The following is a 25,611-nucleotide window of genomic DNA, read 5'->3' as shown; positions in this document are numbered from 1 at the left end:
ACAAATGGATAAGGCATGCAATTTTTTTAGGAGTATCATGAGTGGGAAATTTATTGACAAACAGGTAAAAAGTCTGTGGATCCAAGCTCAAACTAGAAAAAGAATACAAGGTGACTCTTCTCACGCTTTTCTTGGTTTTTGGTGAAGGTATCATGTTGTTGTCAACGGTGGCAATCATCAATTTGGCAGCCAATTCATTAAACTTAAGTCTTGGCTTGAATTAGAAGTTTTCCTTCTTTTTGTGAAGTTTTTGACCGTTGTTTCTTTTCCAATTAAAAAGAGAGAAAGAACGGACCAGCTTCTTATGGCTTTTCAGAAGTCTATCCCAGGCTATTGAGTGAGGCAAGGGAGGAAATAATGGGCATTTGCAAAAATTTTCAATTCCTCTCTGGCCTCAGGAGAGGTGCCAGACAACTGAAGGATAGCCAATGCAGTACTGTTATTCAAGAAGGGAGCAAGGGATAAACTAGGAAACTACAGTCCAGTCAGTCTAACATCAGTGGTGGGGAAACTATTGGAAGCAATCTTGAGGGACAGAATCAATCTGGATTTTGACAGGCAATGATTAATTAAGAACACACAGCATGGTTTTGATTTTTTCAAAGAGGTGACTAAATGTGTAGATGAAGGAAATATATTTGACATAGCCTACTTGGACTTCAATAAGGTTTTTGATAAGATCCCACATGGGAAACTGATTCAAAGAAATTTGGCTAATTTACTCCAGAATTGGCTGAGTACCAGGAAGCAAAGGGTGACAGTTGAGGGGTATTTTTGTGACTGGAAGCCTGTGTCCAGTGGGATTCCATAAGGAGCAGTGTTGGGACCTTTGCTATTTGTAGTATATATAAATAATTTAGACTTGAATATGGGAGGGTTGATGAATAAGTTTGTGAGTGATAAGAAAATTAGTGAGGTGGTTAATGGTGAAGAGAGTAACCTTAGATTACAGGAGGATATGGACAATCTGTCAAATAGACTGATCAGTGGTAAATGGAATTCAATCTGGATAAGTGTGAGGGGATGCACTTGGACAGGACAAACAAGGCACATAGGACCTTGGAACGCACCAAGCATCAGAGGGATAACAAGGTGTAGAGCTGGATGAACACAGCAGGTCAAGCAGCATCAGAGGAGCAGGAAAGCCGACGTTTCGGGCCTAGACCCTTCTTCAGAAAATATTGATGCTGCTGATGCTCTGATGCTGCTTGGCCTGATGTGTTCATGCAGCTCTACACCTTGTTATCTCAGATCCTCCAGCATCTGCAGTTCCTACTATCTCAGCATCAGAGGGACCTTGGCATACATGTCCAAAATCCATTAAGATAGTGGAACGGACAGTTAAAATGATTAAGAAGGCACATGGAATACTTGTCTCTATTAGCTGAACCTTAGAGGCTATGCTGAAACTATACAAAATGTTGGTTAGACCACAGCTAGAGTATTGTGTGCAGTTCTGGAATCCACGTTATAGGAGAGATGTGTTTGCACTGGAGAAGGTGCAGTGAAATTTACCAGGGTGTTGCCTGGAGAGTTACAGTTATGAAGGGAGATTGGATTGACTGGGGTTGTTTTCCTTGAAGCAGAGGAGACTGATGGGGTTCATGATTAAGATGTATAAATTTATGAGGGACATAGACAGGGTAAACAGAAAAGAACTTTTCTCTGGGTGGAGGGATCAATAACTGGGGGCATAGATTTAAGGTAAGGGGCGGAACGTTTAAAGGAAATCTGAAGAAAATGTTTTTCACCCAGGGGATCGTGGGAATCTGGAACTCACTGCCTAGAAGAGTGGTAGAGGCATAAGCCCTCATAATAGTTAAAAATTATTTAGATGTGCATTGGTGATCCAAAGGCATAGGAGGCTATGGACCAGGTGCTGGAAAATGAGATGAGAATAGTTTATTTTGACTAGCACAGACTTGATGGGCCAAAGGGCCTTTTCGTGAGTTGTAGATCTCTATGGGTCTATGACTATTCCAACTGCTTTCTCCCTTCTCAGTTCAGTGTCAAACTGCTATTTTAAACCAATCCAAACCCTGTTGCTAGACAGTAAATTTTTTTCCCAAAAGATACCAAGCACAAAATTGTCAAGTCCAGTTCCAGCAAAGGAACACCACACAGTTCCACTTCCTTTCAGTTGGAAATAAAGACTAATAATTCAAACTTACATTTTCTGATATTTGTTTCCAAATGAGATATGGCAGGTCTGTACCCTTCCAACTAGATTACACACTGAGGGCAAACTCTCTGTACACAGCTCAACATTTGGGGATGAGTTCACCTTAGCATGGCTGGATCACACCAAGTTTTTGGACAACAACTTTTTCCTTATATCAGGCAGGACACGTAAAGCAATACTTCTATCTGCTGTCAGGAGGATGCCCTGTCTCATGGATCTGCCAGTCAGTTGGAGGCTGGCAGCTGTGCACCACACCAGGATCGATGGCCACACCAGTCTTACAGAAGGCCTAGGAGAAAGAGGAACCAGGGATGTCTTCAAAGCCAGGTGAGTCCAGGATATTGCAGGGGTCGGGTTCTCAGGCCCCCACAACAGGGATGGGAGGGCACGTTGGACAATGCAGTGGAGAAAAATAGGGAGGCAGGGTTGGGAAACCTCCTGATTGGCACAGGAGCCCAGGAAAGAAGAACCCTTCCATCTGTATCCCGTCTTCACTGATTTGCAGCCCACAGCATTAAACCTGCAAAGGTACACATTGAGTGCAGGCCTTCCCTGCTCTCTGTTAAATTGGAGCAATATTGGCTAAAGTTCTTAATTGAGATTTAATTACCTACTTCAGGGCCTCAATTAGAAAGATGGTATATCCTATACCTCCCTTGATACTGCAAAATCATGCCAGTCTTACAAAACGCCGAGGAGAAAGAGGAACTGTGTTGGGTATGTTGCCAAAAGCATGACACCCTAAATTATGGGTTCATCCAAATTTTCTTTCATTGGCCGGTTGCAACTGTTTTCAGGGAAGGTAGTTCATAGAAGAGAAACTGGGTTGATTCTGGGAATAAGACTTTATATTATAGAGAACTAATTTGGCTCCATTAGAAAAAAAGGATTGTAAAAGAATACTGCTGATGTCAAATTAGTAGCTTAATGTATTGAGTTTTTCTGGATTCACTTAACAGTCTGTTTATAATATTTCATAAATTTCATGATAAATTGTAACATTTTTCCATGACTAATCTATGATTGTCCCAAAAATATGCCAATGCAAAAGTAAATACCTAACCACATAATAAGAATATTTAAAATCTTTGACTGAGCCTTAAAAATAAGTGCTGGAATTCCAAAGTTGATTTTTGATTAAATGCACCAGTATATCTTATAAGAACTGCAACTAAACACAACTACAGAATTTCAACACTTCCAGGTTATTTATGTATATCCTTGACAAGAGAATGAGTGCATCGTTCTCTAGATTCTGGAAAGTATAGGCTCCTTGTGGTGATGATGCAGGGCAGCATAGATTTTATTGCATACTGGACATGCTGAAGAAAATGTAACAAAGAAATGAAGAATCTTAAGCTCACAACAATAGTTTGCATTTCCCTCACCCAAACAACTAAACTGAACAAACAGAACAATTGCATAGAAGGATTAAGATTCTTAATATATCAAAGCTACATTGCTGTTTGAAGCAGAAAGGCTCAATTCCCTGAAAATAAACTGTTATATTTTTCAAATACTGTGGTTCTCATAACCTGACTTGTATTTAACAAAATACTTATTTCTTTTATTTAAGAATTACATTCTTCTCCTTTATTTGCATGTGGTAAATTTTGCAAAGCACCAGGTCCCATGACTGTAGCAACCAGATGCTAGGAGGTGCATGGATGGTTGTATCTTTTCTCATTTGAAAAGTGTTTATTTACTGTCCAACAGGATATTATGATTTGGGTCTTCATCATTGGAGTGCATATTATGCTGCTCCTTGGCACGGTGCAATTGAATGTATCACAGTCAATTGTATAATACATTCTGAACAGCAGAGAAAGGGATATTGACCCTGTAAAGGTATTTTGAATAATCTCACATCTGTAGCTATCCAGTAAATTCATTTGTGCTTTGATATTCTTTATTTTCAAATTCTGTTAAGCTATTGATAACATGCATGTTTATCTAATAGTGGACAAGCAAATATATTTCTATTATTGACATAACCACACAAAGTGCTATTTGGAACCTAGATGGGTTCAGGAGAACAATTTCAGTCCTAATAGAGGAAAACAGGCAGATACAATTAATCAGAAAACATTCCAGTGATATCTGATCTGAATCCTGCATTTCAGTTTTAACTTACTCTTCTGAGCAGATGACAAGAGACCTGCCTGAAAACTCTGGGACTAACAGAAGATAGAGTACATTTAAAGAATGTTGTTCAAATTACATTTTGCTCTGTGGGTGCCAGAATATACAACCAGTTGAATCAAATTATAACATTGTTCTTAAAATGTATTTGAAACAAAAGATAACACGATTAAGCAAGGAATAATGCATTACTTAATATCATGTGTAATATAACTGAAGCCAACTTTGATACAATGCAAAATAGAAATTATTAATACATAATTACACAAGAAGTTTGCAAAACTAATGATAATACTGTGTATAGATTATGAAATAGCACAGATTCTTTTTGGCAGTATCAGCTATTTGATTCTCTCCCAGGGATTGGAATTTTTGGAATACAGTATTTCCTTTGGCTGGAGTGAATATCATAAAAATACTTCTCACATCTTGTACATAATACTGTATGGATTATAATTGTGGAATAGTGTCAAACCAACTATTTTAAAAAGTGCTGTGCAATCCAGGGCATTTAAAAATACATAAGCAGACATTTTCATTTTAACTGTTCTGAGAAAGCAATGCTCACAGCTATGTTCTTGTGTGTGGAATACCACACCCTGTACATTCAAATCTCAATTCTTGCCTATGGATAGATACATGAATAGGAAAGGTTTGGAGGGATATGGGCCAGGAGCAGGCAGGTGAGACTAGTTTAGTTTGGGATTACGTTCGGCATGGACTGGTTGGACCGAAGGATCGGTTTCTGTACTGTATGACTCTATGACTCTATTTGCAACCCAATATATAACTATGAAGCTGCAGCTGTACACCACAATATATGCTACTATTACAGCCAAAGATTCCGCAACATCAATATTATAGGCTGGTCAGAAAATAAACTGCTGATTTCAAGGTTTTCCATCATTTCTATTATTCTCATTCATTATATCACAAACAGATCAAAACCTAACTTTAATGGCTATCCAAATATATATTTAGTGACTATAAAAAATTAAACAGTCCAACAAGGATGGCTACTATAATCGGGACTTAGAAGAACCTTCCAGAAGCTTCTCAGGAGTCTATGTCAGCCAGGCAATGAACTCCATGTACTTCCTGATGGAATGGGAATACTAGCTATTTCCTTATAACCTGCTACAGTGATGGTTTTCTCCATGAAAATAAAATCCTTACACAATAGAATTGAAAGTTGCACCTGCTCTGTAAAAGGACTTAATACTTAACTTCTGAGATGGGCCATGGAAAGTTGATTTCTTCAATGCAAACTTTTGTCTGAATGGTAACTGTTTACTCCCCATTTCCCAGGAAGATTGGTCAGATAACTCCCATAGACTGAACCCAACTGCCTTCCACTCTTACAATTTTAAAATAGCAATCAGTTAGGGGGTCAGTGCTGCTCCATACAACATCTACTGACAATATTTTTAGTAATGTTTCTCAGAAAGCTACACTTCTTTAAAGAGAAGAAACTGGATAAAAGTCCTCACGGACAGCAGGAAAATCAACCACAAAGGAATTCCAGACTGCCATCTCCAGCTTTGATTTTTTTGGATTCTATCTCAAAAGCAAAGCCACTGCTAAATTAATATATCTCGATTGTTTTACATTTAATTTATTGCTAATTGAATGTATATTCATCTGTTTCAATTTAATCTCTCCCATTGTATGATTCAAAGTGTGCATTGTGAATTATTACAAACTTCCCCACCATCACCATACCTGCCCTATGTGTGTGATATAAAACTTGCTTCCAGTTTGACTTTACAGTAGAGTTGTTGTGGCCTTACAAAGTCAGAATCCACAAAAAGCGGGAGGCAGGGAAATATACCACCACTGTTTAAGAAAGGGGAAAAAAGTTAAATCACAATCTGCTTACAGACAGGTGGTGAGAAAAGGGAGAGAAATTTGTTTTAAAACTCGCCATCTGTCCGTGAGAATACCAATGTATGTCTGCATGCATTATCGTATGCACACACAATTGCATTTTTTATTTTACATTTATTTCATGTTTCTATATATGTATAGATTTGTATGGTATATTTTCCAACTTTGTATACATTGCCATGGCTTGTGTGTGTGTAATGGGAACGGGAAGAGTGATTGGATGATGAGCAGTGGGGGTAAATGGAATAGTATCTTCTGCGATATCCTGTAGTTCATGAATAATTGAAAGCTACAAACATCGTGGGCGATCAGCTGAATATTCAAAGGGATCGCCTTCAAATGGTAATGATGGAGGATGATTAAGGTTTCCCATCAAAAATATGACAAATGTTGCACAAATCATTATTGGAGTTATGATGAACATACAGAGCCTGTCCAATGTGTGAGCCACTCGATTCCAGTTGTCAACTTCCTGAAACACAAAAACAAAATATTTCAAGGCCAGGGCACTTTTTTTAAAGTTTCATGCAAAGTTCTCTGTGTGCTAACATAGTACTATCATACTAACTCTGCTACCGAATCAAATGACCACATTATTCTCAAAACATACTTAAGTTAAAAGTTAAAATAACCAAGCAATTAATTACATTTTATCTGATGTGTTATTGTCATTTACATAAATGAAACATAATGAAAGCAAACATTCTCACAGTACCACCAACATATATATCACTTTATGAATAATAATGTCAAGGAATTTCAAATTTAAATTTCATTCACTATTTGCATGTATTTATCCATTGTGTATGAACTTTGAATTGATTGAATTTCTTAAAAGTCTACTTAGTTAATCAACAGCAAATCCTGTTCATATATATGTTCTGAATGCAGGAGATACAACACCACCATTGAAGATAGTCACTGTGATCCATCTGTGTGTGCACAGTTGCACCTGTGATGTCATGCCATTGGTGTAAAAGCTCTTGATGTACTTTTAGAAAGTTGTAAATCACACGTAGTATTTATTGTATCTTAAGCCCATTATATCTGGTAACAGGTAAGATATGCCAAAGGCAGCTCAAGACCAATGTAACATTATTGCTAACAGTGACTAAAGGAAAACTTGCAATGATTATCAGAAATAGCTGCTCCAAGATTCTTAAATTGGCATTAAAAATGAAATAATTACTTTGCTGCAGATGGCTATTGCTTGGCCTATTCATAATTTAGAAAAGCACAAATCAAATCAACTTTAATGTTAACATTTTCTTCAAGGATCTTATCAGGAATACTCAATTATTCAGGTTGACTTGATTCGTTTTAACTGTGGAACAAATTATAGTTATTTCTACATCAAATATAGAATTAGATGAATTGTTTGATAAACATCACTTTGCTGCTGGATGTGATTTTAGAAGCAATGCTCTGATTTTGTGCATAAACTGTTGGTGACATTGGCCACAAATGTAGATATGGCTTTGGAAAACATTCCAAAGGGCTCTACAGGAGAGCGATCAAATAAAAAATGATACCTATCCATAAAAAGAAAGGCACCTTATATCTTAAAGTCATTTACAGCCAATTAGTTACTTCTGAAATTGTCAGTGTCATAAATGTTGAATTGTAATCACTGTTACGACATGAAGACGGCCAAATAAAATCAGCTTCCCTATCTCTGTATTTGCAACACAGTAAGATTAAAATCTTCAATGACCCTCAAACTTTCCCCCAATGATTACTAACCAATTTTTTTTAATAACCTGTACTAGACTTTGTGAATAACTGTTACCAGACATCAGGTTTATAGCTTGAACAAAATAATTAACAATTTATTAATAATACAGTAACTTTAGCAGAGTAAAGTTAAGCAACAAAGTCATCTAATTAATGTCTATGATTTAAATTTAAATTTAAATTTAAAGATTTAAATCTTCTTACACAAAGACAGACATATAAGCAAACACAATTAAGGGATAATTAAATGAGATTTAACTGGCCAGTTCACTTCAGCAGACTCCATGATCCATAACATCACATGGAATTGTATCTTGCTTGGTTTCTGAATATGCCAATGCTTGCAACAAGCTTCCAGTAGGCACCAAGGAATATTCACTTAATACTTAAAACTGAGATTCTATTCTCCAAACTTTCAGTAAGTTGACAATGGGAGAACAACCAGGGAGCAATCAAACTTCCTTCCTGCAACTTATACAGGCGCAATCTTTCCGACTTAAACGCAGCTCAAGAGTGAGTTCAAACTTTGGTTTCTCTTTCTGTTTATTAGACTGTTTCGCAACATAACTCCCTATGAGGCCCCAGTTAATATTCAGGCATCCGTTATCTGTTTGAATATAATGTCTCTCTGGAACCAAGCGTCTTTTGAGTACTTTGAACAAAAAGCAGCCTGCAATTAACTTCCAGGCCTGACCTCATGAACACATAACCACTCGTTCTCTTGGGTTGTGTTATAGAACAGAGAGACCTTGGGGTGCAGGTACACAACTCTTTGAAGTTTGTGTCACATATAGACAGGGTGGTTAAAAAGATATTTGATGCACTTGCTTTCATTGCTTTGTCCTTTGAGTATAAGAATTGGGAAGTCATGTTAAGGTTGTACAGGACATTGATGATGCCTCTTCTGGAATACTGTCTCCCATTCTGATCGTCCAGTTTTGGAAGGATGTTATCAAGCTGGAGAGGGTTCAGAAGAGATCTACCAGAATGTTGCTGGGTTTGGAAAGTTTGAGTTATAAAGAAGGGCTGGATAGGCTGGGACTTTTTTTCACAGAAGTGTAGAGGTTGAGGGGCAGCCTGTTAGAAGTTTAAAAAATAATGAGAGGTATACATAGAGTTAATGGCAGTTGTCTTTTCCCTAGGATGGGGGATTTTAACACACTTTTAAGGTGAGAAGAGAGAGATTTAAAAAAGACACAAGATGCAAATTTTTTACAGAGGGTGGTTTGTGTGTGGAATGAACTTCCTGAGGAAGTGGTGGATGTGAGTACAATTACAACATTTAAAAGACATTTGTATAGATACAAGAATAGGAAAAGTTTGGAGGGATATGGGCCAGGAGCAGGCAGGTGGGACTAGTTCTGTTTGGGATTATGTTCGGCATGGACTGCTTGGATTGAAGGGCCTGTTTCCGTGCTGTATGATTCTATGTCTGTGACTCCAGGTGCTGTGCAACTCCCCCTACCAGCCAGTCTGATTGAGAGTGTGTTGAGACTGAAACAGGTTACCCTGCTGTAAGGTTCATTTTATGACTTGTAATTTAGAGAATGTTGGTGGCACCGCCAAAATGCTCTCAGTACATATGCAAAATGTGCATGCAAGTATCCTTGCCAGTACTGACTTCACTCATATTTATTGTGATTGTTTGGATGCCACCATATTATTTTACTGGCAGAGTGATTCACAAAGTGTGTATGTGTAGAACCTTCCACATATGCAAATATGAACCTTTCAGGGCTGTCAGGAGACATAGTATGTATTTTACTATTTTAAATCAACTTGCCATGGAATAAACCAATCTCTGATTCTTTAGTCAATATTATTAATATGACTAAACACCATCCCTGAAACATTACTCTGTGCAATTTAATCCATTCTGTTATAGTTTTATCTGTAGACCATTACAATAAGCTTTTATTATTCATTGGGCAACACTGTTTCTTCAGTGAGTAGATATTGGTCCCACAACAAGTAATGATTCAAACAAATAACAAACGATCATCAACCTCAAATGTTAATTCTGTTCTGCTTTCCACAGATGTTGGCTGAACTTCGGAGTTTTTCTACCATTTTCTGTTTACATTTCAGATTTCTGGGATCTGCTTTTTTTTTGCTGTGATGACTGAATGTGCTGTGATGACTGTGATGCTGTACTATATTGCAGTTAATCCTTTCCCTTTTGAAGGCATCTCAAAAATTCAGAAACAAAAACAAATAGCTGGAAAAACACAACATTTCTGACGGCATCTGTGGAGAGAAATCAGGGTTAACATTTAGGTTCGAGTGACCTTTAAAAATTCACCATTTTTTATGTTTCTCTATTCTTTCTCCATTTAATCACTGTTTTCCATCATCCCATAATGCCTTTGAAATCATTCCCATCTGTGAGAACATTATTAAAATTTCACTTTTTAAGTGCAAAAGATATCAACTGAAGAAAAGTTTGATTAATGCATGATTTTCTAGTTCATCAAACCTTACCTCATCATAGTCATTCTTTTCCTTAATGTGTTTCACAATGAAGTTAGCCCCATCGATGCCTGACTTCAGCTCGGAATACAGCTGATCTGGAATGTTTTCATTATCATTATGACTGCTTTTCAGACCTGCTTTAAAAATGAATTGTTTTTGTTGGAAAGGATTTCGAAATAAAATGTTTCTGTCTTATTGAGGCTAATTCATACACAATTCACTTAAGAAAATCAAATTCAGTCTCTCCCATTTGCTCTGATAATTACGTTCAAGCAAAGGAAGTTTAAATTTAAGGGAACTTTGCTGACATCAGTAAAATTCATTTTTAAAATATTTTTTATAAATTACAACTGCATATTTTAATTTGAAAACTGGATCTTATAATTAAGAACATTATGCATCATTCTTATCAGCTCATAACGTTTTCTACAATTCGAGAAAAATAACTAAATTTATTTAAATAATATTGCAAAGCAGTTAATTCAGATTCAAGAGCCATGTTTTGAAATTGAAACTCAAAGGATTCAAATTAACAGTGCAAATTAGTTTTTGTTCTATGTTATACATTCTATGCTAAATGTGTTTTCACTGTTCAAGGCAGGAATTCAACTAAGGAAATCTCCGAGTCTCTCAAAGTGCTGAAGAGCCAAACTTCACGGCGTCATATAAACCTTTGAAGCTTTATTTAATTAGATTGGCTGGAATCTGATTAACTTATCCATGTGATTTCAATGCTGTTGATTCTCACTGATAGCTGGAGTGGCCCGTGGCTTCAATCCATGTCGTTCGGATTGTTTCTCAAACATAAGTTCACTTCTGGATTTGATAGTGAAATATTCTTGTGCTTTAATGATGTATCCAAGGGAGCTGCTGCGTCGCTGCAACACACCGTTCTCCCACGGTGGTGAGTTACTGTCATCAGGTTGAGACATGAGTAGGATCCGTGGGAGTTTTTCCAAAAACAGCTAGAAAATCAGAGTAGAATTATACAGATTTATACAGTTTTAACTGAAATCACTTGATTTTAATGATAGACGTTATCACGTGCAAGGTAAAGTGCAAATTTGTTTTACCTGCATATTACATTTACTAAGCTCTAATATGAGCTCCACTTTAATGTTAACCAGAGTATACTGACAAAGTACATTTGAGGCTTTAATGTACTTTGCTTTGCGTGGAAGGGTACCAGTTTTACACCAGAATTCTCCATTCTGCAAGTTCCATAGGCTGTACTGCCTGGGTCAGAAGGAAGTTAAAGGTAAATATTTCTACTCAAAGGGCAGGAGAGAAAATCAATTGAGCATTATGTCAATCTAGCATGCTTCTAATGACTGGTTTAAGAGAAATCCCACTAGAAGCCTGGAACTAGACATACTGACAATCTCTTTGTTGGGAAATGAAGCATAAAATCAAAATAAAAACAATTTCAAATTAAACGTTCAACTAAGGCTTTCCTTGATAATTGAGATAATTGAGTCCATACAGTGAGAGGTAACTTCTACAAGCCAAGATATTCCAAGTTTAAATCCCAAATTATGCTGAGTCGTTTGATCTGAGCAGGAAGAGGTAGCTTACCTCATCCGTCTTGATTTAAGAGAGGAAAATTTTAGTCCTTAAATCCCACCCCAATTGTTAGCCAGGAGCTCTATTGGAAAGTGTACATATAGTTGATAGGTGAGAGGACAGGACTGGAAATGCCCTGTAGGAACCTGTCAACCCTCTTGCCTGTGAAACTGAAAAATGGCTATTTGCTTGGTGTCACAAAGGCCAATGGAAACCCATGGAGCTAATACCAAGGAGAGACCTATTGCTTTGAGGAGAGGAAAACCAATGGAGTAATAAAAATTAAATTCTTGCTTTTAGTGTTATATGCCTCAGAAGGTTCAGAACAGATTCAGTGAAGACAGTTACCACTGCAGTTGCAATTCAAGGGCAGGTGGTACTGAAGACCTCAGTGTGCTTCTCAGCATTATATTTCCTGCTTCCAGTGGGTAACCAAGATATTCCCATTCTGGTACTGTACCAACCAGAATTATTGAATCCACCTGAGCCCATCCTCATCCTGAATATATTGCTTTCTCCTGTGCCACTTTAATATCGGATTGAGGAATTCTGAACTGTACATTTTAACTTGATAAATAGTTTTGTATGGACATTGTTTTAATAGTCTGTTGATGTCAGTGTTTTTAGAGTTTTATTCTAATTCACTTTTCCAAATCAAAGCAAGGAGTTTGGGTATTCTGCAGAATTCAGCCTTTTCCTCATTGAGGAATGTGATACTGCTTTGTTACTTAAAGGGAGAAATTGAACACCACACAAAGGCAGTACTGTACCCATTTAGTCCAGGATGAGAGAACGTGAGTGTTGGGAGTTCGGAAATGGAAGTTTAACACAATGACACAGCTCACTATCACAATGGTGACCAGAATCATTATGAACATCAAGTATCTGAAAAATAAAACAAGTAAGGTTGATCAAAATTTTCTCATCAAAATAATACCTTTTATTGTTTCAAATTGTACAAATGGAGGCTGATTTGCTGATAGAAACAGTAGATTATTTTCTTGATATGAAAATTCCATTCTCAAGTCTAAAAGTTGCCCATTACTCCTAACTGCGAAGTATTTTTTCTACCATTGGGTGAACATCTGAAACTAATGCTCTGGTGCTGTTTGTGCGGTCATTATCTATGTCATTCTGAAGTTGAGTGTGGTGGTCACCTTGACAACCCATGAGAGCTGTTTCATAATTCAAGAATGTCAGTAGCTCCTCAGGCAGTACATAACAGAGTTACCCTGTTGCTTTTACACAATTCCTCACACAAATAACAGTATATTCTGTGGAGGTCATATGACATCTAGCAGACTGCATCCTCATTAAGTCCTGCAAGACTACTTTGCCCCATCTTGAAATGCTTCCCCACTTTCTCCATGACAATGTCGCAGAGAGACATTCCCAATGACATTGTGTACCTGTTTCCAAGAACTTTTTTCTGTGTGGAGGGATGGTTGGGGAGAAAGGGCTAAAAAAAAAATTGGAAACAAGTTCAGATTATCTGAACAAAGAATTTGAAAATTTTTGTTAAAAAAGATGTTTGTTGCTAAAGAAATTGCTCTCCCAACTCATCAAGCTTAGAAACTCAACACTTCTGCTGACCTTGGTATCAATCTCAGTTGGCTATGGAGCATTAAGAATGTGTAAGGTGGGGCAAAAATCCCCATCAGTTTATTGACTTACCTGAGACTAAAACCCTCTGAGGGCAGAAGTTATGGAAATTACATTGGATTACATTCACTGAACTTTTGGGATTCAAGAAAGCATGAGCTGCAACTGAACCAGGAACAGGCTGGCTGGGATACAGAGTAATATGCAAGCCCATGAACAGATGTCTGAAACAGCTTGCAGAAACTAAAAGAAGGCCCCCGTTCATGCCCCAGCATAAAAATAATGGAAGCCAGTCTGCAGGAAACAAACAACTTCAGAACCATTGGAGCCTACAGAGGTACAAAGCCGAGATAGTAGGAACTGCAGATGCTGGAGAATCCGAGACAACAAGGTGCAGGACTGGATGAACACAGCAGGCCAAGCAGCATCATAGGAGCAGAGAGGCTCAGGCCAAGCAGCATCATAGGAGCAGAGAGGCTTGCTTGGCCTGCTGTGTTCATCCAGCCCTGCACCTTGTTGTCAGAGGTACAAAGCCATTCAGTTTCTAATCAGTGCTCAGGCACAAAAATACTGAACATTCCACACCGTTGTGCTAGATGTAAACATGTTCCACCTATGGATGTAAAGACATTCACACCTGAAGATATTCAAACCTGAAATAATACCCATCCAAGGGAAATACTGGACATTCCAAAACCATCAAAACTATTCACCTCAATCAAAAAACCATTCATACCTACTCCAGTGCTCAGGAAGCCCATTCAGCCTCAAGAGGAGGAACAATAGCTCAACAGATTTGACAGGAGATAAGGGGGCCTGAAGTTGGGTGCAACTGGAGACCCTGAGCCCAGCAAGGAAGAGAAGTGAGTGAAAGAAGAGAAGGAAGAGAAGGAGAAATAGCGTGATACTAGCAATGTGCCCTGACTCCAACATGGTGTGTGCTCTGAGGTGGGCTCTGTGAGGAGACTTTGAGCAAAAAGCAGGTCCGCACATGAAGGAAAGCAGCCCTCGCAACCACTGAAGACCAGCAGCTAACCATGATCTTCCACTCAACATCCAGAGACAACCGAAGGCATCCAGAAACCCAACACATTGACCGGGGCAATGCCAGCAACATTTACCGCTATCCAAGATAACAACCCACTCGCAAGGATCACTAGAAAAGAAAGAAAACCTAAGGTATTCACCAGTCTGGTCCCATGCATCTGTAACTGCATTAGTGGACACCAATAGACTGACTGTTACTGATACTTGCGGCCCTTCGTGGAGTCCCAGCTACAGCAAGTGACTACAGACAAGAGCCAATCAAAATCGTGTTTTCACACTAGGACTGAGCCTAAGGTCATCGAGACCTTCTAACACATCTTGGCTAGTCTTAGATAGGGGAAGGTGGGGTTTGGGAGGGCTAATGGTGTAGGGCAGCCCTCAGGAAGGGAAGTGGAATAGGTCAGCAGGTCCTCTTTTTCTCTCTCTCTCTCCTGTTAGCATAAGTAACAGCCACCCACTGTATCTATTTTGCCCATTGTATCAAGCCTTGGTTGCAAGGCTTAACTGAAGGTCAGTTAACTGGGAGACAGGTCTCAATCAGAGTTATCTGGGTTTTATTATTCACTTTCTTGTTTTCTGTAAATATATTCAATTTGCTTGTTTTTTTTTCAATAAAATCAGTGTTTTCTTTGCCTTTGAAGCATCTGCCTCCTGTGTTTTCCACCACACCACATTCCACTACATAAGACTAGCGTCAGAACCACGGAGCTCATAAACAATAAACCAGGCAGCACTCCCTACAAGTGCAAGAACAGGGAAAATGAAGCTGCTGCACCATTGGCTCTTGCTTTGATTGTGTTGAATTTCTGTGGTTGAAAAGGTGAGAATCCAAGGAAGCAGTGTCATGGTGGAAATGTCACACACTCAATTTTGCTCTTTGATTTAAAAAAAAAACCCTGCACCATTTGTGAAGTGTTTCAGTACATTAACAATCAGGGAAATCATTCCCCTCTCCCCCATTTTATGCATACAATTGTTATATATATATTTTTGAAGGGTCAATAACAAGGGGGCCAATTTTAAGATGAAAGGCAGGAACTTTATAGGGAATTTGAGGAAAACATTTTTCAATCAGAGGCTGGTGGTGGTCTGGATTATATTACGTGGGAGGGTTGTGCAGGTGAGAAACGTCCCAACCTTTAAAAAGTACTCAGATGAGCACTTGAAATGTCATAACATTCAAGGCTATGGGCCTAGAGCAGAAAACATGGGACTTGTGTAGATTTAGTGTAGTTTTGGCAGTACAGACCTGATGGGCCAAAGGGCTTCTTCTGTGCTGTATGATTCTAATTAACTTTACTCATCCAAAATGTTGCTTTTTATATGCTGGGCACATGTGAATGAGGGGGTCCATTAACTCGGTTGGTTGGATGCTGGTTTGTAATGCAGGCTGATACCAACAGTATGGGTTCAACTGTCACACTGGTTGAGGTTGCCACGAAGGGCTCTCCTTCTCAACCTCTCCCTCGCCTTATGTGTAGTGACCCTCAAGTTAAACTACTAACAGTTGTCTCTCTGTAATGAGACAGCAGCCAATGGTCTGGTGAGACTATGGTGATTTTACCTTTTACCTGTCAGCATTTCGGTAAGGGTTGTCTTTCTGACTCAACTGAGTAAATTGTCTGCATTTAGTAGGGTTGACTTATTGTGTGTGCACTTAGAATCCAAGAAGATGCAGGCTTGAAAGTCTCACCGTCCCTAGACATCATCATGTTATCATGCAGTACCTCTGCAACTAATTTTGGACCAGGAACTGGTTTGGAATTTTTCATGGTCTATTGCAGCAGCTTACAATCACTCACTTGCCAATTAGTGGAACAGCTAGAGCTGTCTCTGGCAATCTTTGAGAAATCAGCAGCAGGAAGACAGACTGAGCAAGTAAGACAGAAATAGACATGGTCATTTTCTCACCACCTGAAAAAGAAGGGAGAAAAGAATGTCAATAAATAAGTAAGTTTGAAGCTTTGCATTTCATTGAGTTATTCTACCTCTGTTAGATAATCTGCATATTTTGATGTCATGTTGAAAACATTTTTTTTTTTGCTTGTTTCTCTAGCATGCATACTCTAGCATGGAATCTAAAGTGATGGGTTTGAACTTGAAACATTCCTATCTCTCCATTCCCTGTAAAAACTTCCACATCTGGTCATATAGTTTAAGTGAGACACTAAATGACACTTGCCACTTGCCAAGAGAAGGAAGTTATCTTTAATTCAGCTTACATTAACTCTTTACAGCCAGATGAGTATGACCAATGGCAGAAATATGGAATGATTTGCCTACTTCAAGGGTGCAGGATTTCTTGCAAACCCCAATGTACAGTAAAAACGAAATGCCTTGAAACAAGGATTTGATAAAATAAAATGCCTGAATTTTGGGCATTCTCGAGCAATGAATTCTTGTAATGCTACTTGGGAATGAGGGTTCAATCTTAAACATGGTGTAGCATGACTAAAGATGTGATCTAAGACAGAACTGAGATCCAGATCCAATGGCCAAATGGCAGTTGTGACATACCAATTTTTAACATCAATGACATCCTCTTCAGGTATGATGAAGTGAATTTTACCATTGCCAAGAAGAAAAAAAATGTAAATTTTGTAAGTAATTCCTTATTTTGTATGTGTTCCTGAGCATGAAGACTGAAATATTTTTAAAAGTTAAAAGTATTGTAATTTTTGTTAGCGTTGCATGATGAAATGACATTACAATAAAGAAATTCTGGGAAGTTTCTCTAATGATTTTGCAATGGGTGTTGCTTCCCAAGATAAAGCAATGTTGTATGTTATAGTTTTCTGTCATTTGTTAGCACCTTCACTTTTTTGAATCAGAAGATTGTGAATTCAATCCCCACTTGAAGAGTTTGGTAGCATTCTAGGCTAGTATTTTGTTGCAGTATTGAAGCAATACTGGATTGTCACAAGGACCGTCTTTTAGAAGAAATGTTAAAGTGGGATTTTGTCTTCCTGAGCAGATAAATGTTACAGATCCCCAAGCATTACCTAACCTTGGTCAACACTCATCTTTCAGCCAACACCAACAAAAAAATTCAATAAGCTATTTATCTTATTTGTTGTTTGGAATTTCACCGCGTGCTAATTGACACATAACAATTCAAAAGTACGTCATCGGTAATAATTAATTTTGAACATAAGAACATAAGAACTAGGAGCAGGACTAGGCCGTCTGGCCCTTCGAACCTGCTCCGCCATTCAATGAGATCATGGCTGATCTTTTTGTGGACTCAGATCCACTTACCCGCGTTCTCACCGTAATCCTTAATTCCTTTATTGTTCAAAAAAAATCTACCTTTTCTTTAAAAACGTTTACTGAAGTAGCGTCAACTACTTCACTGGGCAAGGAATTCCATAGATTAACAACTCTCTGGGTGAAGAAATTCCTTCTCAATTCAGTCCTAAATCTGCTCCCTCTAATCTTGAGGCTATGCCCTCTTGTCCTAGCTTCACCTGCCAGTGGAAACATCCTCTCTACTTCTTTCTTATCTATTCCCTTCATAATTTTATATGTTTCTATAAGATCCCCCCTCAATCTTCTGAATTCCAATGAATGTAATCCCAATCTACTCAGTCTCTCCTCATAAGCCAACCCCCTCAACTCCGGAATCAACCTAGTGAACCTCCTTTGTACCCCCTCCAGTGCCACTACATCCTTTCACAAGTAAAGGAGAGATTTTCTTTCATTCACTGGATATGGATTTCACTGGTTAGACCACAATTGTTATCCATCTCTAATAGCCCTTGAGAAAGAGGTGGTGAACTGACCTTGTGATCCATTTCAATTCTTGGAATGTAGGAATACTCACAGTGCTATTGGGAAGGGAGTTCTAGGATTTTGACTCAGAGACAGTGAAGAAATGGTAATATAGTAAAGAAGATATGTGCATTGGAGAGGAACTTGTAGGTGATGGTGCTCCCATACAGCTGCTGCCCTTGTCCATCTAGGCAGTAGAAATTGCAGGTTTGGATGGTGCTATCAAAGGAGCCTTGGATAGTTGCTGCAGTGAATCTTATAGATGGTGCACGTTGCTGCTATTCTGTTTCAGTAGTGGAGGGAGTGATGTTGAAGTAACAGATGTGGTGCTAATCAAGTGAGTTGCCTTGTCCTGGATGGAGAAAGTTTCCTGAGTGTTATTAGAGTTGCACTCATCCAGACCAATAGAGAGTATTTTATCACTCTCTTGACATAAAGAGTCATAGAGTCATGTAGCATGGAAACAGACCCTTCAGTCTAACCAGTCACACTGACCATAATCCCAATCTAAACTAATCCCACCTGCCTGCACTTGGCCCAAATCCTTCCAAACAATCCTTATTCATGTATTTTTCTAAATGTCTTTTAAATATTGTAACTGCACCTGCATCCACCACTTGTCTGGAAGTTCATTCCCCACACAAACCATTCACAAAAAAATTGCCCTTCATGTCTTTTCTAAACCTTTCTCCTCTCACCTTAAAAGACTCCTAGTCTTGAAATATATTTGTGCCTTGTAGATGATAGACAGGATTTGAGAAGAGGAGGGGGCTTACTGATTGTCAAATTATAGTCTCTGAACTGCTTCAGTATTTGTGTGGCTAATACATTTCATCTTCTGGTCAATTGTAATGTCCAGAATGTTGATAGCGAGGGATTTGGTGATGAATTTAACATTGAGAGATGATAGTTAGATTCTCTTTTGTTGGAGACTGTCATTGCTTGGCAATTATATGGCATGAATGCTTTTTGCCACTAATCAGCCAAAGCCTGGATGTTGTCCAGATCTTGCTCCATATAGAAACAACTGCTTCAGTATCTGAGCAGCCATGAATTGTGCTAAACATTTGCTGTTGTCAGCGAACATCACACTTCTGACCTTATGATGGAAGAAAGAGTATTCATGAAGTATCTACAAATACTTGGGCCTAAAAAAACTCTGAGGAATTCCTGTAGTGGTGTTCCAACACTGAGGTGACTGACCTCCAACGGCCACAAACATCTTCCTTTGTGCGCGGTATGACTCAAACTAGCAAATGCTTTCCCCCAAATGACTACAGTTTTGCTGATGTCGTCGATGCCACACTCAGTCAAATGTTGCCTTAATGTCAAAGGAAGTCACTTTCCCCGTACCTCTGGAGTGCAGATCCTTCCTCTGTGTTTGAACTAAGGCTTAATGAGGTCAGAAGCCAAATGGCCCTGCCAGAACACAAATTGGGTGTCAGTGAGCAGGTTTTATTGAGCAACCCCTGCTTGATAGCACTGTTGTTGGTGCCTTCCATCACCTTGATGATCGAAAGAAGGCTGATTGGGGCCTAACTGGCCAAGCTGAGTTTGACGTTTCTGGGCAATTTTCAGACCATCATTGTGGTACCATGATACTGAATATCATTGTCAAATAGTTGACATGCTTCAATGATTAAATTGTTACCGTCAACTTTCCTGGTGTCAAACAAGTTGAAACAATTATTCAAAAAGTGAGCTGTACTCTGGCATCTGAAATAGCAGATAAATGTACTTATCCTTTTGGTGTCTCATAGTGAGATTATAGGTGGAGTTGACTTTTCAGTGGAGAACTGAGTATTCCCTTGTTTGTGATTCAGATTCATTACACTGAGAATGTCAAACAACTTGCCAAGTAAATGAAATGTATTTGTCTCAAATGAATGCATGCAGATGCTTTATATTTCATTGGCATTTCCATGGCAGTGCTATTTTATTTTTTAAAATTCATTTGTGGGATGTGGATGTGTCTGGCTAGACCAGCATTTATTCCTCATCCATGGTTGCCCTTGGCAACAAGAATCAAGATGCTGATTACACGGTGGGTGCGCAATATCACTGGAACATAATTATTATTTCCCGAAAAAGACATACAATAAACTGTTTCAAGGAAACATCACTCCAAATGCAAAATGCTGTGGAAGGGAAATCTGAAATAAAAACAATATGATGGCAATCCTCAGTTGACCTAGGCAACAAGGTTCTGATGAAAGTTTACAGGCCTGAAACATTAACTGTTTCTCTCTCCACACTTGGCGGAGAGAATTGCTGGATATTTGCAGCATTTCCTACAAGACAAAAGATAAGATATGAGAGCAGAATTAGGCCATTCAGACTAACATGTCAGCTCCATTTTTCGATCATGGCCGATATTCCGTTTTTATTCCAAGGAAACTGGGGTTTGTTTCAAAAAGTACTTCAGCTGTAATCTATTAGCTTAAAGTGCTTTGGTATACACTAATGTTGTGAACTGCCCTATAAATCAAAGTCTTTCTTTCTCAACACGGCTGGCAACAATGCATGTTAGGTGCTAGCTGTAATTTTCTTGTATGGCCTTTATCTCTATTAGTTAGTCTGCAGCCAACCTGATTAGGAAATGAGGAAACCCCTAATAGTGTAAAGCTTTGTCACAGGTCCAAAGTCAACAAACATTCTCTATCATGTATTTTTTATTTAATCTATTTTTCTGATCAACCTGATCAGAGCTATTATTATACACCTCTGGAACTGGTGGGACTTGAACCCGAGTCTCTTGGTCCAGGAATAGGATACTACCACTGCACAACAAGAGGGCCCTTCTCCAATCATTATATAACTTTGTTCTTTACCATTTGAAGGTTCATCTAACACTCTACAAAAATTAAGTATTTATGTTTTCTTTAATCTAAAGCTTTATTGCTGTGGTAATATATCTACTAAAGTAAACTACTTATGCATTATTATAGGATAATGCAGCAGAACACTTACTGTTGGCAGGAAGATAAAAAGCTAATGATGCCAGAAAAGAAATGAGAATGCAAGGAGTAATGATGTTGATGACATAAAATAATGGCTTGCGCCTAATAATGAGGTAGAATGTTATATCCTGGTATTTGGTGCTATTCCGAGGAACATCTGTATGGATATTCTTTTTTGCAGGTTTGTGAATAATTTCCCATTCACCATTTTCTGTAAAAATAAAAAATAAAGATGTCAGGAACAATTAAGAAATTTCATGTCTAATTTTCCTTCATGTAGCATGCCCAAGCATATTATTATAGTCAAATCTACATAGTTATCTCGTGTTTTCTTTCTCTTTGCCCATCTGATCATCTAGTTAAGAAGAATACTGTTAAAATGCAATATTTTCAGACAACTAGTTTCTTACCTTTTATTTGTGATACTGCTGTTTTTGCTGGTGTTTGTTTTAATTGAAATTTGAAGTAACATTAGTCAATTTTTTGGAGAATGCAATGACAGCTATACAGATAAAAACTGTTCCTCCACTCCAAAATAACTTTGTATTGTAGCAAAACAGAGGTGCTGTGAAAGCTCAGCAGGCCTGGCAGCATCTGTGAAGAGAATTAACTTTTCAGTTTTCAGGCCTGGTGACCCGTCCTCAGTTCTGAGTTCTGAGTTCTGAGGAAGTGTCACCGGACCACAAATGTTAACTCTGATTTTTCTTCACAATGCTATCAGACCTGCTGAACTTTTCCTGCAACTTATGTTTTCATATCTGATTTACAGCATCCACAGTTCTTTCATTTTTTTAACTTTGTACTGTATCTTTTTTATATATATTGTAATTTTAGTTTGTGACTTTCATTTTGGGCCTTATAATCCAGACATGTCAGAGTAAGGTTTCTTTGCGTGCACCTTCCAAACCTGTGATCTCTGCCAGCTAGAAGTAAAAGGGCAGTAAGTGCATGACAACACAACCACCTGTAAGTACCTCTCCATTCATGCACCATCCTGACTTTAAAGTATATCTCCATTCCTTCAATATTGTTAGGTCAAAAACCTGAAACTACCCACCTAACAGCACCTTAGGTAAACCCACACCACATGGACTTGAGGTTTTTGAGAAGAAGTGGATCATTACCATCTTCTCAAAGACAATCATGGATGCCCAATATATGCTGGCTTTGCCCACATGCCATGAACAAAACAAAATTACTTTGAAGTTCAGTCTTCATAGTTTTATTTACTCATTCAATCTTATTTGTCTCCTGTGCTTTACTTTTAAAGTGCAAAATTATTTGCAGCAATACAGGATTATGTTATTGAGAAAGTTCTATCTTAAGAACGCCCTATATCACTTATTGAGGAACTTAAAACAAATGAACACATCACTTGCATGTCATTGTGACTGAAGAAATGTATTTTCATTAAATGTTACTCGAACATTAATCTTTACATGCCCACATTAGAAAAGAATGAAAGTCCAGCATGAGAAGAACATGTCAAAACCAGAATATGCAAATAGAATTGCTGAAAGACAGCTTACCATCAGCAAAGAGATAACAAGGTGTAGAGCTGGATGAACACAGCAAGCCAAGCTGCATCAGAGGAGCAGGAAAGCTGACGTTTCGGGCCTAGACCCTTCTTCAGAAATGGGGGAGGGGAAGGGGGTTCTGAAATAAATAGGGAGAGAGGGGGAGGCGGATAGAAGATGGATAGAGGACAAGATAGGTGGGGAGGAGACAGACAGGTCAAAGAGGCGGGGATGGAGCCAGTAAAGGTGAGTATAGGTGGGGAGTTAGGGAGGGGATAGGTCAGTCCAGGGAGGACGGACAGGTCAAGGGGGCGGGATGACATTAGTAGGTAGGAGATGGGGTGGGGCTTGAGGTGGGAGGAGGGGATAGGTGGGAGGAAGGACAGGTTAGGGAGGCAGGGACAAGCTGGGCTGGTTTTGGGATGCGGTAGGGGGAGGGGAGATTTTAAAGCTTGTGAAGTCCATATTGATACCATTGGGCTGCAGGGTTCCCAAGCGAAATATGCGGAACACCTACGCTCGGTTCGCACCAAACAACTGCACCTCCCAGTCGCGAAACATTTCAACTCCCCCTCCCATTCCTCAGACGACATGTCCATCCTGGGCCTCCTGCAGTGCCACAACGATGCCACCCGAAGGTTGCAGGAACAGCACCTCATATTTCGCTTGGGAACCCTGCAGCCCAATGGTATCAATGTGGACTTCACAAGCTTCAAAATCTGCCCCCGCTCTACCGCATCCCAAAACCAGCCCAGCTTGTCCCCGCCTCCCTAACCTGTCCTTCCTCCCACCTATCCCCTCCTCCCACCTCAAGCCCAATCCCATCTCCTACCTACTAGCCTCATCCCGCCCCCTTGACCTGTCTGTCCTCCCTAACTCCCCACCTACACTCACCTTTACTGGCTCCATCCCCGCCTCTTTGACCTGTCGGTCTCCTCTCCACCTATCTTGTCCTCTATCCATCTTCTATCCACCTCCCCCTCTCTCCCTATTTATTTCAGAACCCCCTTCCACTCCCCCATTTCTGAAGAAGGGTCTAGGCCCAAAATGTCAGCTTTCCTGCTCCTCTGATGCTGCTTGGCCTGCTGTGTTCATCCAGCTCTACACCTTGTTATCTCAGATTCTCCAGCATCTGCAGTTTCTACTATCTCTTACCATCAGCAAAGTCTTTCTCAAAATCCATATTGGCAAGTCAAACCAACCTTCGCAAGAAAAGTCTCAATAATAATTGATTTGAAATCCTAAAACACTGATGATAAATTTACTGTTGACTGACCAATTGTTTATGCCAATATCTTCTGTTACATTAGCAATTAACTGCACAGGGAAACCAGGTTGGTAAATTTCAGTTCTGTCTAGTGAATAAAGCATGCTTCATTGGGTGACCTCCTGCACCATGCATAGTTTAACATTTTTGTATCCTTTTTGAAGAAACAGTAAGATGGAAAGTAGCATGTGATACTTGGTTGTACTACACTGTACCATTACATAAATGTTGAAAGAAACACGCATATCTGAAGAACCTTCAAACTTTCAGTTTGCTGCTGAAATTTGTGTATGCTGCCATAACCAGACCTGTGTTCAATCACCAAGTTCAGTTGGTAATACTGGTTTTTGCAAAACAAGCCACTTGTCTTAGAGTTATAGCATAGGGCCACTCTGATTTTTTTTGCTAATTCCTTCATGGAACGTGGGCATTACTGGCCAGGTCAGCGTTTATTGCCAATTGCTGATTGCCCAGAAGGTAGTTGAGGGTCAGCTGCTTTGCTGTGGGTCTAGAGTCACATGTAGGCCAGACCAAAAGTTTTCTTCCCTAAAAGGCATTAGAGAACCAGATAGGATTTTCCCCTGAAAATCAGCGACGGTTTCATGGTCATTATCAGACACTTACTTCCAGACTTTTCAAACAAAAATCATTGAACCCCCATTCCACCACCTAGTTTGAACCTAAGTCTCCAAGATATTACCTGGCTCTCTGGAGTGATAGCCTAGTGATAATACCACCAGGCCGTCACCTCCCCTAACATATGGAACAGCCATCAGCTGATTTATTAAATTCTATACCTCATACTAAATTTATTTTCTCTGTAACAAATTCATGGGATTCCTTTTACTCCTGTAAAAGGATGTTAATTCTGTGCTTTGTCTTTTCTGTAAATGATCTCATTATCTTATTACAGTTAGTACTCTGTTAATGAATGAGATAATTAGCTATTCTGACTGAATTAAGGTTTTGTTGTTTGGCAAATATAGAGTGCATCAATAACGTTTACCTGTAAAAGCTTCAGGGTCAATATTAATCCATTCAATAGGAAACTCCTTGCCATTTTGAAAATCTGTTTGTAGTTCCAAATTTATCTCCTCTGCATTGTAATTAAATGACCTTTTAAAAAAAAGTCAAAAGCTGAATTTCTGTCAGTGGTTAGGATTAGTAACAGAAGTATTAACAACAATAGTGAGTTTGGAGACAATAAGTTGAGGAACCAGAGGCTTATCACATCAGGATGACTGATCAACACATTACCGTTGCTGGGAACTTACCCTGGGGGTGTGCTTTGATTGGGATTTGGTGTTTGCTCTACAGAAGGGGGCAGCCAACTAACGTGGGGAATGCTCCAATTAGGAATGATTTTATGACTCTGCCAACATTTTGCAGTCACATGTTGAGTCAGTCAGCTCAATAGAGGAGTATCCCTGCTGCAGACCGGGGGGGCTATTGGAGCTGAAATCTCCA

General features: G+C 39.0%; 1 protein-coding gene across 1 annotated transcript in view; it reads right to left on the bottom strand.

Moving 5' to 3' along the window:
• Positions 1-6,472: 6,472 nt before the first annotated feature.
• chrnd (cholinergic receptor, nicotinic, delta (muscle)) overlaps positions 6,473-25,611 on the bottom strand; it is a 42,902-nt gene continuing 23,763 nt past the window's right edge. Inside the window, exons 6-12 of the mRNA XM_020529618.2 lie at positions 25,151-25,260; positions 21,371-21,571; positions 16,432-16,543; positions 12,751-12,865; positions 11,166-11,382; positions 10,427-10,551; positions 6,473-6,683 (exon numbers count right to left, since the gene is read on the bottom strand). Of these exons, the coding sequence (XP_020385207.2) occupies positions 6,501-6,683; positions 10,427-10,551; positions 11,166-11,382; positions 12,751-12,865; positions 16,432-16,543; positions 21,371-21,571; positions 25,151-25,260 (1,063 nt within the window). The 3' untranslated portion in view covers positions 6,473-6,500. The remainder of the gene's footprint in view (positions 6,684-10,426; positions 10,552-11,165; positions 11,383-12,750; positions 12,866-16,431; positions 16,544-21,370; positions 21,572-25,150; positions 25,261-25,611) is intronic.

Source organism: Rhincodon typus, chromosome 13 (genome assembly GCF_021869965.1).
Source record: "Rhincodon typus isolate 14 chromosome 13, sRhiTyp1.1, whole genome shotgun sequence".
NCBI classification, from domain to species: Eukaryota; Metazoa; Chordata; class Chondrichthyes; order Orectolobiformes; family Rhincodontidae; genus Rhincodon; species Rhincodon typus.
Note: the sequence above shows the minus strand (reverse complement) of the source record. Positions and strands in the feature narration are given on the sequence as shown.